At 40.5% G+C, this 12,423-nt stretch overlaps 2 protein-coding genes across 2 annotated transcripts; one reads left to right on the top strand and one right to left on the bottom strand.

Moving 5' to 3' along the window:
• The first annotated feature begins 642 nt into the window (after nt 1–642).
• LOC137944716 (ATP-dependent zinc metalloprotease FTSH, chloroplastic-like) lies at nt 643–3,362 on the top strand. The gene is made up of 5 exons (XM_068790438.1): nt 643–2,022; nt 2,281–2,527; nt 2,605–2,788; nt 2,880–3,051; nt 3,141–3,362. Exons 1-5 carry the CDS (start codon nt 697–699, stop codon nt 3,360–3,362), a joined length of 2,151 nt encoding a protein of 716 aa, XP_068646539.1. The 5' UTR covers nt 643–696.
• A 31-nt stretch (nt 3,363–3,393) lies between these two features.
• On the bottom strand, nt 3,394–11,351 carry LOC137944717 (serine/threonine-protein kinase BSK1-like). The gene is made up of 9 exons (XM_068790439.1): nt 10,798–11,351; nt 10,563–10,698; nt 10,057–10,190; nt 7,219–7,324; nt 6,789–6,874; nt 6,382–6,570; nt 4,797–4,964; nt 4,573–4,686; nt 3,394–3,867 (listed from the first exon to the last, which is right to left on the bottom strand). The coding sequence occupies exons 1-9, from the start codon at nt 11,122–11,124 to the stop codon at nt 3,619–3,621; spliced, it is 1,509 nt and encodes a 502-aa protein (XP_068646540.1). The 5' UTR covers nt 11,125–11,351; the 3' UTR covers nt 3,394–3,618.
• Between the last annotated feature and the right edge of the window lie 1,072 nt (nt 11,352–12,423).

Consider the following 12,423-nt stretch of genomic DNA (forward strand, 5'->3'; position numbering starts at 1 on the left):
AGCCCACACGACCAAGGAAGGCCCACATATCCAAGAGTGTTGGAAGATGAGCCCAAGTCCATAAGACCAAGGAAGGTCCACCCATCCAAGAGATGTAGAAGATGGGTTCAAGGGTTATAGATCAAGGAGAAGGCCCACAAACCCATACAACGATGACAGGATGGTAAATAAAGAGTTATCGCATAGAGATGGCATTAATATAATTAGGTTAAGTTTTAAGTGTATTATTATAATATTAGTTTGATTAATCTATAAATTAAACTTAAAGAAGGGTTAGGAAATATGTCCATAACCTCTTCTTCCTCATATTTTTCTCTCAATGGGTGTCTTTCTCTTTTTCTCTCTTCGTAATCTAAAAATCAACAACTTTATAAATTTAAACAATAGGCGTCATAAATTGTTAATCATTTTGGAAAAGAATGTGACTCAAACATAACATATTCTGGTCTATATCTTCCTTCCACACTCAACACCGTGTAGTCTTCATATAGTCTCAATACCCAATATTCTCAACACCGCGGAATCGAAATATCTATACTGAAACGTATTAGGAATCATTTTCATACACTTTTGATCATCGAAATCCAGAAATCATATCCTTCAGTTTATTTTGTTTTATTCTTTCACTCTTAAACGGGCGGACTGTAACCGGATTGGGTAGTGAGAGAAGCGTAGAGTCTGAGTGAGTGGGCAGAAATGACGGCTTCAACCAGCAATCCTCTACTTTTCTCCGCCTTCCATGGCACCAAACTCCACCGTAGAACAAAATCAAGCCCGTCTTTCTTGCTTCCTAGAAGAAAACCCACAACGAATCACTTTTTCCTTTCTCCTCTGAGCAAAAAACCCGATTTCTCGAAGCCTTCAAACCTAGCGAATTTCCCCTCTCAAGTTACCTTGGCCACCTTCCTTCTCTCCAATATATCTCTCCAGGCGCCTTCTGCTCTTGCTGCAGACCCAGATACAAATCCCCCTTCGCAACCGCAGTTTATTCCCGAGCTCCAGTCGGAAGCAACGAAATCCAATTCGTCGTTTACACAGAACCTGCTTTTGACGGCCTCTAAGCCACAGACGGCAGCGTCGGACCTTCCGGAGGGATCTCAGTGGCGGTACAGCGAGTTCCTCAACGCCGTAAAGAAGGGGAAAGTAGAGAGAGTGCGGTTCAGCAAGGACGGGAGCGGCCTCCAGCTCACCGCCGTCGATGGCCGGCGAGCAACCGTGATTGTCCCTAATGACCCCGATCTTATCGACATCCTTGCGATGAACGGGGTGGATATTTCCGTTTCTGAGGGTGATTCTGGAAATGGTTTGTTTGGTTTTATCGGGAACTTGATTTTCCCCTTCCTCGCCTTCGCTGGGCTCTTCTTCCTATTCCGCCGTGCTCAGGGCGGCCCCGGCGGACCTGGCGGCCTAGGCGGGCCAATGGACTTCGGACGCTCCAAATCTAAATTCCAGGAGGTTCCTGAAACTGGCGTCGCATTCGCTGATGTTGCAGGAGCTGATCAAGCGAAGCTTGAATTACAGGAAGTTGTCGATTTCTTGAAGAATCCCGATAAGTATACCGCATTGGGAGCGAAAATTCCAAAAGGGTGCCTTCTAGTAGGTCCCCCTGGGACAGGGAAGACCCTTCTGGCCCGTGCAGTGGCCGGAGAGGCGGGGGTTCCGTTTTTCTCATGCGCGGCATCAGAATTCGTGGAGTTGTTTGTGGGTGTGGGGGCGTCCAGGGTTCGAGATTTGTTTGAGAAGGCGAAATCAAAAGCACCTTGCATTGTGTTCATAGATGAAATAGATGCTGTTGGAAGGCAGCGTGGAGCAGGGCTCGGAGGTGGAAATGACGAGAGGGAGCAAACTATTAACCAGCTTTTGACGGAGATGGATGGGTTTTCTGGGAATAGTGGAGTGATTGTATTAGCGGCCACTAACAGGCCAGATGTTCTTGATGCGGCGTTGTTGAGGCCGGGAAGGTTCGATCGCCAAGTTACAGTCGACAGGCCTGATGTTGCTGGTAGAGTAAAGATTCTTCAGGTACGTTGAGATGATGAAAGATCTTTCTCCATTTTTCAGTTTAAGTGCTCAATTCATACACTACCACTTTGAAACCTTAAATCCCTACCAATCGTCTGACTGAAAAACTGAAAAACTACACTCAAATTGCTTTTGAAGTTACCGGAAAGTAGTGTAGAAAGTTCTCAAAAGTACTTTTGAGTGGGAAACCATGGAATAGATTTTACATCTCAGTTCAGGCTGCTCTATCATGAATCACTAATTCATATGATATGACAGGTTCACTCGAGAGGCAAAGCACTAGCAAAGGATGTTGACTTCGAAAAGATTGCTAGAAGAACACCAGGTTTCACTGGAGCAGATCTGCAGAACCTAATGAATGAAGCTGCTATACTGGCTGCTAGACGGGATCTCAAAGAGATTAGCAAAGATGAGATATCTGATGCCCTAGAAAGGATAATCGCTGGACCTGAGAAGAAAAATGCCGTAGTCTCAGAAGAGAAGAAGAAACTAGTTGCATATCATGGTAATTCACTCTACCGCAATCTTCTCTGCCCGTTTTCTTGGTGATGTTTGGCTAACCGTGTCAGTCGTCCTTTGCAGAGGCCGGGCATGCTCTGGTGGGAGCATTAATGCCGGAGTATGATCCCGTTGCCAAGATTTCCATTATCCCTCGTGGCCAAGCTGGTGGATTGACTTTCTTTGCTCCAAGTGAAGAGAGGCTCGAGTCTGGGCTCTACAGCAGAAGCTACCTGGAGAATCAGATGGCTGTTGCTCTTGGTGGAAGGTATTTTTACTTCTATTGGTAATCCACATATTCTAGCTACAGTTTCTTGTACATTTAGTTGCTCATTTTGAACTCTTTTATCTCCCTGCAGGGTTGCTGAAGAAGTCATATTTGGAACAGAGAACGTCACAACTGGAGCTTCAAATGACTTCATGCAGGTCTCTCGGGTGGCAAGGCAAATGGTTGAGAGGTTCGGCTTCAGCAAAAAAATTGGACAAGTTGCCATCGGAGGCCCTGGTGGCAATCCCTTCTTGGGTCAACAGGTACTGAAATTTTAAACCAAGATTTGCTCCATGATTGCCCTTGCCCAAAATTTTCCTGTGTTCTAATTAATATGCTCTTGGGTCATCAGATGTCGTCTCAGAAAGATTACTCCATGGCAACAGCCGATGTGGTTGATGCAGAAGTAAGAGAACTGGTTGAGATTGCTTATTCAAGAGCCAAGCAAATCATCACCACGCACATTGATATTCTCCACAAGCTTGCTCAACTCCTGCTAGAGAAGGAGACTGTCGATGGGGAAGAATTCATGAGTCTCTTCATCGATGGGCAGGCCGAGCAGTTTGTTGCATGAGTCCTGTGATTTTTGTTGTAATTTACACTGAGGCTCAAAACCACCACTCCTAGATGGGAAAACCACATGCATTAATGTAAATCAAGTCTTTCTCTATATTACATTTTTGTTGAGAGGGCTACAACCCACCAACAATCGGATTACAGATAAATTGACATGTTCGTGAAATAAAAAAATTAAAATAAAAAAAAAGGCAAAAGGTGGTATTACTCATCACTCAATTATTACAACCACTTCGCAGTGCCTATCTTCACGATCATCTCCCTCCTTTTTGTCTCTTCTCTTCTAGTCCTGCCGCTTCATTCAACATGTCTGCGGCATCCTTGTCCATGTTAAGCTTGGCCAAGGCCACTGCTTGCATATAGAATGCAGTAGGCCAATCTGGGTAGACACATTGCGCTTGCATTGCATCTCGTAGAGCAGCATCAGGTTGGTCGCACAGAAGATGGCACAAACTCCGCCTAGCATAAACTGTGGGAGAGACCATGGTCCCCACATCTATGAACTGCAAGGGGGTAAACATGAAGATGAAAAAGTCAAGAATGAGGACTAACAATAAGCATCACAATCTGCACTTGAACAGAAATTTCCATTCGTCGTAATCTTCAAGACGAAGGAATAAAGGAGCATCGTAGAGCATGAAACAAGTGAAGAAAAAATAACATAAAAAGGAATAACATTCAACCAGTTTTACATCAAAATGAAGTTTCGTTTTTCTCTTTCTATTATATTTTATGTCCCTTTTATGCAATTGACAAGTGAGACTATTTTGATTCACTTGGAACTTTTTCACTTTTTCACCAATTTTCTTTGCTTTTTGACAGCTCTGTCACAAATATATTGTTTTTTCTATGATTCCGGATAGACTTTAAGGGGGCAACTTGAGGAGGAAGGCTTAAATAACCAAAACTTCTATATTATTTTTGCCAAGCCACATCTACGTCTAATCTAATTCGTCTCCATGTTACATAGCAAATGAAATTCCATTCTGTCCGTTTGATAGGTCCAGCTGCAAGTGCCCCTAAACGATCACCAACTACACATAGTTGCAATTTGTATACAAGATTCCTACTTAGAAGCTTTGACCATGATCCTAGACATAATCTGCTCATTGTTGTTTAGTGATTTCGAGATAAAACACATACTGCATTGATAATAATACTCTCACTGCATTCAGGAACAACAGATCAGAGACAAAATGAAGATGTACCTGGGTATAACAGTCGATGGCTGTTTTAAAATCTTTGTCACGAAAAGCAAAGTCCCCTCTTTTTCTAGCCTCTAGCATATCTCTCATCTGTTGTGTCCATTCTTGGAAAGACAACTGAAACCAGAAGAACAATTGTAAACTCCAAACAAAACATTCCATAGATTGCTGCAACATTTCTTTGAAAAATCATGGGTAGATGAAGAAATGACAAATACAACAAATACCTCATTCGTTCCTTCATCATCCCGGTAGTAGGTCATGACTAGGATCTGATGGATTGCAGTGAGGTCCATGCGGGAACAAGCTTCACCCATGGGAGAAAGAGGATGCTGAGGTAGTGAGGGAGGAGCATCCTCATGCTTTGGAATGCCCAGCATGACATATGATGGTACCTGTATACCACAAATTACAGTCATACAGCAATTTATTTGCCATTGGAATGTGTTTTGATTCATTCAAACTCTACCAAGGGAGGACAAAGTTCACATTGTGCCAAGAGGTCAGCACTTCTACGCTCTTGACTTCTAGAATAATGCTGATGCAGAAACAGCAGGCACAGACCAATAGCAATGAAGCAAAAAGTAAATCTAGGAAAACACAAAAACAGATAAGCTTTTCTCCTCATATGCCATGGTATTGCATGCTCTTTCATAGAATGGTATCAATAAGTCCCACTTGAAATTGCTTGGGTATCAATTGGTACTTAAGTTTGAACAATAAGCCTCCTAAGTGATAAGTTATTTTAGGATACAACCATGCTCAAACTTATTATGGTATCAGCACTAGGATTAGGCCCAAACTTGTTTGTCTGTGGCTCATTTATATGGCCACATTGCAGGCCTATCTGTCTGTTCTATCGGGCCTGAATCTGAAAGGGGGTGTTAGTATAGGTATTACACCTCCTATGTGGGTAGTCCTTTTAGGATGGAACCAGACTCAAACTTATCAGAGTATCACTGACAGAAACACTAAATTGTCATACAATTCAAGTTGTCACTCTGGAGGATTTCAAGCGTAGCCCTATCAAATTCACAAGATCTGGACAGTTCATCCAGAACTATAAAGGTAAAAGAATGGCACATCAAAAAGCAACAACAAGTTAGCAAAATTAAGCCAGCACCAAGTTTTTTTCTTTATTTTCTATTTACTTATTTAAATTTGATTAGGATAGACTAATGAGATGAATGTCTTCCCGTTACATATTCCAGTTTTCTTATTCTCTCATTCAGAAAGTACATCAATGGATTACAGATTGTTGGAAAACAAACATCAAAGTGCAAAAAACATGACAAAACTGAATTTAAGAAACCAAGTACATTCTTCATGGCTATGTTCATAAAAATAGGTAACAAATTGTTGTTGCCAGGTGGATGCATATCTAAGTTTACCTCAAAATTATTAAGATACTTGATCATTACACACCGATTAACAGATGTTAACTTCCCCATATCCTTTTTTTTTCCCAGATTCACCCAAATCCTAGTTTTTTGGGTTTGTGTTTTTTATATTCTGGATCTTAGACATGTTTTTAGAATCAAGCTACCCATTCACAGGCTTTACAAGACATTCTGGTTATCTGAGCACCATTTTTTGAATCCACAACCTCTACATGTATTTTAAGGTGATTGATATCTTCTGTAATTTGAATTTTCATGTGTTCAGAGAAGCAATCAACAAATATGAATTTCTGTGAAGTTCTTACAATAAGAGTTCAACATCACCACTTCTTGCGATGCACATCACATATAATTGCATATATGTAATCATATGCTAAAGATGGTCATCATCCAGCGAACAAGAAGGACATACCTCTGGTTTGGTTTGCAATGGAGCAAGTGTGGCAACAAGGTCCTTGGGATTCGGCCGTTCTCTAGGTTCATATTGCAAACATCGAGAAGCAAGGCCAACAAGTACAGTTCCCTCTTCTGTTGAGAAGTTACCCTCTAGATGTGAATCCATCAAAAGTAGAATATTTTTGCCCCTTATCATATCAAGTGCCTGGAGCACACAAAAGCATGGAAAGAATAAAACCCTCTCATATACTAGATTTTAGATAAGAGGGAAGTGCCTCCAATAAAGAACTCATTTTACAATAATGTTTTACATGATCAACACAAAAATGAAAAATAAAAAATAAAAAATAGCATAAAGTATTTGCTTTTCAAAATCTCTCAGTTCACTAGCACCTGAACTAGCAAGCCAGTCAAAGAACTTACATGACTTGGAGGGATGTGCTTCCCACTAAGAAGATCCAAAAGGACAGTACCAAAGCTGAATATTACACTTTCAGGAGTAACTCTCCCTACAAGAAAGAATATTGGTGATTACATAGAGGAAAATGTAGCTGAAATCACCATGTGCTTTTACATGAACCTCCTCCTTTGGGTAGCAGACTACCAAAAACTCATGTTCCACATAAAAGTGGGATCCGCAGAGTTTTTGTATTAAATTGGCTCTCGCTAAAATTGACAATAATTTACAATAATTTTACCTGGTGCATATGAAACTATGCTACTTCATTGTCGCACATAATGAATATAACATGCTACATTTGTATGTCTATGTTTTCACTGACATAGATTTTCAAAAACAAAACAAAAAACAAAAAAACAAAAAAAGAAGCTTTCATTGACATAAGTTGAATACCATTTCTTAGATACTCCGGAGGAGTGTAAGCCAGATTTGTGCTGTAACTTTTGCCATCCCGGCTATTTTTCATCAGTCCAAAACATGAAAGCCGTGGATCACCATCCTAAAAAGAAACGTATAATAATAATAAGCTGAGTGTTTCTGTAAGAAATCAACAGCAAGAACTCCAGCAACTATCCTGTCCAAAGACCAAAACCTGGTGATAGTTTCAATAAAAAATGAAGAAGACAACACAAACAATTTCACATTGCATGTAGCAATGAAATGTAGAATGCTTTCTCACCCACAACTTCAAGTTTACAAGACAATCCCAAAGAGTTAAAGGAACAATTTAAAGTTTATGAGAGAGCCCTTGCCTAAAAAGACTGCCTTCCTGACTGTCAGCATTATCTGAAAGAGTTAAAAGAACAATTTAAAGTCTAGGAGAGAGTCCTTGCCTAAAAAAGCCTATGCCTTCCTGACTGTCAGCATTATTGCTGTTGGCATAGACATCCCTTATCCCTACTCCCTTGGTGTCAGTGTCCCTTTTCTCTGTTGGCACCACTGTCACCTCACCAAAAGAATAGTGGGAGTATCACTAAGGGGCTTACATTGAGAAGCTAGAAACATTTCAGATGAAAATGCATTCAGCATTGAAGTCCAAACATGTGATTTAGGGAATGAAGAGAAAACGAAAGACGAGCTTAGTTTTCTTTCTTCTGTAGCCAAAACTAAACTTTATTTTAACAGTATAAGAAGTATATAATGATCAAAATGAGAGTATGTACATCAAATGAGACGAGACTGACATCTGTTGAAAGTCTGTTCCAATGCCTACTTAACCTGACCCTGAACAGAACATTCCACCACTGAGAAAATTTTGGTTTCTAGTTGCTAGAGAGAAACATGAAGAAAAAGAAGCTACCACATTAGTAGAGTGTTGGGTTTCATATCAGATTCTTATATATCGGTAAATACTGGAATCATTACAACACTCAAAATGAACAAAAGTATTGTTTCAGGTCACGAATTTGCTCACATCCTATAAGCTACCATTGACACACTTGAAAGAGGCCATGCATGCAAAAGAAATAGATTTTTTGTCTATACACTAGGGAGATGACTATATATGTTTTTCTTCTTGAATATAAAAAACTCAATCATTTAGGTAACTCTCTTAGTTTGAGCCATTGAATAAATGCTGAAGAGCTTATCTGGGAAGAATTAGTCCACAAGGAAATAACCGAGCCACAGTTTTTTTCTTATTTTTTTCAATCCATCAAATCAGTTTTTATCTTGTTTTCCTTCACTTTTTCAACTGAATTTTTTTCCCAATCAATTACGAAAGTATCCAACCTTTTTAAAATTTTCCTCCAAACAAAAAGACTTCAAACCCCAACCACTGTCAAAAAAAAATTGAAACCTCTGCTTTTTTTTCCACAAACTCTCAGATATCATCATTCAATTCCTACCTTGTACAGGAATCGCCTGATATTACCAGTATCATCATTTATGGAAAGAGGATATTACCAATATCATCTCCATATCAATCTAAAATAGGTCTCAGACCAGATCAGAAGCAGAGAGCAGTGAATCTGAAAAATGAGTGAACGAAAAAGGTTCTTCCTCCAGACTAATTGCAGTTTGATCCCATATCTTTTTGTTCAATTGGTAGCATCAAGTCACAACAGACACTGACCGAAGAAGCATTCAGCTATCAGCAGCATGAATTAGAGACGCTTTACCATTCCGGGATCCAACAAGATCTAACTTTGACACTCCAACTTTCCATGGAAAAAAATACATAAACAATATGATTGTAAACAACAAAGGAATCAGTGAGGGTGCAGCCCAAAGATTATGTACCTCCCACACCATCAGAAAATCGAGAATCTGAAAAATCTAAAGTACTTGAAAGCACCAGGTGCCATCCCAACAATTCCTGGCATTTTTATCTATTCATTGATATTCTCCAACTCTTCTCATAGTTGAAACTATTGCATCTCTCAGTTAGCTCCTAGGTGCAACATATTAGGTTATCTGACTATACAGAACACAAGTCAAAAAGAATATGAAAATGATGAGCACCCCAATCACATCCGGCTATCAATTGGATATATAAAATCTAACCCCATTTTGCAAATTCCAGAAATTGTTGGAAAATTCTATCACCTTAAACCACTACCTATGATCATTCAACTAATCTCACAGAAATGTTCAAAGAAGCAATCACCAAACCAAACCTCTATTATCATTCACAAAAAAAGCAAAAAAAAAACACACACAACTTTGTTCAAAGATTCTCTTCAATTGAACATAGATGCATTTAACTGAAACTGTGCATTATTAATCCCATAAACGTGCAAACGTGGAGAACTGTTACAATTACTAAAAGATGCTCTAGTGCCCAGAAAAATAAATCTCCACAACTTCTGATCACAGTGACTGAAAAGCTCACAGAAAATTCCACAAACATTCATTCTTGGTCAGTGTCACTGTGTCACTGATCACTCATGCAATGGTGTCAGTTACTCCTTTTTTTATTGTAAAAGATAAGCAGAATAGCTGAGAACATTGTAGATTGCCTGCTCCTCTAGAACAACCGAGAAGCATCGTCAACAGAGTCTGTCAAGGGTATAACTCTTAAAACAACTACTGAAGGTTCAAAAACTGGTCAAAACAGAGAAATTGAATCAGCAAAGAAATCCCTCCTGTCAGAACATGGGAAGCATCTCCTAAAGAGTATAATGATTAATCTAGATGACATTAGCTTCTTTCCAGTACTAGAAAAACTAATACGTAATTTATAATTATAAGCAGAAAGACTAGCACAGAGGAAAAGATCGATCAAATCACCTCATCAAAGAGAACTCTATAAGCATTGAGGTCGTGATACAATGGCCGTCCCTCACTACTGCAATAAACCAGAGCTTCAGCAATGTACAGTGCAACTCTTAAACGCATAGCCCAGTCAATAGTCTGATTTTCCCCTGTAAGTGTACCCAAGATTAAGTAATGCAACATAAGTTGGCGGGTCCAGTCTCATTATAACAACTAGAAAGAACATATATTACCGGAATAGGTAAAAGCACTAATTTGGGACAAAATGTGGAAGATCCAAGATTAATAAAAAATAAGTGTGTCACTAGCAATGTTTCTAGTCAAAAGCCGGAGATAGTAAGAACACCCTCGACCTAAAAGTTAGATTTAGCCCCCAAAATTTCGGGATTTGCACGTAAATCGCACAAATAGGATGACCGGAATAATAGGTTAGCTAATTTCATGACAAATGGCGAGAATGCAATATCAGAAGGGCTTAAAGAACGGGGAGGGAGGGAGGGAGGGGAATCTAAACTACATACAATGAAAGAGATGCTTGGCAAGTGTATCGTTGGGCATGTATTCTGCAACAAGCAGCCTCTCGTCTCCATCGCAGCAGTAGCCAATCAAATTGGCCAACCTCCGGTGACGCAATTTCCCCACGCCCCAAGCTTCCTCCTGTAAGACCCATAAGCAAAACCCGGAGTGACTAAAACCCAGGAACAAATAAGCCAGAAAACACATGAAATCAGGAAGAAGACAAGCAAAATTACTGACGGCAAACTGCTTCGGATTAGGCCAGGCCATCTTGGTGAATTTCTTCACGGCAATCCATCGGCGGTTCTGGAGGCGACCCTTGTAGACGAGATTTGGGGCTTTCTCCCCGCTCTCAGAGACGATGAAGTCAGAGCTGAAGTTGTTGGTGGCAGCCTTGAGGTCCGCAAGGGAGAACTCAGAGAAGGGTGGGACCCCGCCCAGCCCGCCTTCGGCATCGGCAGACGATGGAGGTCCGTGACCATATGAAGGGTTCTGATTATGCTGATTGTGCTGCTGCAGTTTTTCCGGGTGAGTCTCGGACAGAAAGGAGGACTCGCAGCAGCCCATGACTCTCAGGTTCTCTCTCTTCCCTCCTAGCTTTGCAGAGAAAAGATGACCAGAAAGCAAGATTCAAACCTCTCCACTCTTCTCCTTCACTTTTCTTACTCGGTTTGTTTCTTCAGCTTATTGAAGCAGATTGAAAAGAAAAATGCAAAACTCAACAACAGGAAGAGGTGGCGAGAAGCAGAACTACTTCTCTTCTCTTAATTCCACACCTTTTTTTTTTTTTTTTTTTTCTGCGAGAAAAATAAGGGAGAGAAGACATTACAATTCATTTTTTTCTCATTCTTCATCGCAGACAGGGACATTACAGTCATTGCGGACACTGAGCTCTGGAGCGACGTGACGTTAGGGGCAACCGCTGCCTACGCGTTGGGGTCTGAGCTTATACAGCGTGGCAGAGTCTACCGTACGAAATCAACAATCAAAATATCGCGAGACAAACCGCGGCAGACAAACGCGAGAATATGTCCACGCGGCAGCCGCAGGACTTCCATTCACGCGCTACAGAGAGCGCTGCACATTTTGACTATTATACCCCTTCAGTTTTCCTACTCTTTTTTCAGACGTATATAACATAATTACATGCCGCATTTACCGTTTTGTCCCCGCTCAATCAATCTGCCGTACTGCATGTGCAGAATTTCCGAAGCCGTACTTTGCCAATATTTACCATTTTATCCTTCATTTTTCTTTCATATTTTGAATTTAATTTTGAAATGGAAAATAGTTTTGGGAAAGTTTTTACAATTTGTTGATGCCAACGTGGAGACGGTGCAGCTGATCGAGGAACAATCCTAGTGGTCAAAGTTTATGGGTCAACTCACCTGGTCACAAATCAGAAAACTCGTCGTGGCAATCACTGTAATGGCAATCACCAATGTTCTTCTTCCAGAGGATGCACGTAATCTCAACAGCCACCGCAGAGTTTGAACGAAGCGATGAATGATGATATCGTTTTTCTTTTTCTTTTCTTTTTTTTATGGGGTTAATCTTGATAATTAAAACCAGGGTTCGTTTACACGATAACTGTGATGACTTCGAGTCTTAAGATGGTGACAATCAATCTTCTCCGGCCGTCGAGTAAACTTCCAAATTTGTGGTCGGCTGCGTCTCCTTTGACCTGCATAAGAAACTCGAAAGATCCGACTAACGATAACCAACAATCTCATCAAACCTCTCTTCTATCATTTTCTGCTACCATTAACAGAGACAAGTGTTTGAACGAGACGTTTTCTGTTTGGGAGAGACGATTAGTTTTATTACTCAAACAAAGACAAAGTTTTCTGTGTAGTAGAGGAGAGA

The sequence above is a fragment of the Aristolochia californica genome, unplaced genomic scaffold (genome assembly GCF_029961685.1).
Source record: "Aristolochia californica isolate CCGP_79_NKW_82.1479 unplaced genomic scaffold, dmAriCali1.0.hap1 SCAF_11, whole genome shotgun sequence".
NCBI lineage: Eukaryota > Viridiplantae > Streptophyta > Magnoliopsida > Piperales > Aristolochiaceae > Aristolochia > Aristolochia californica.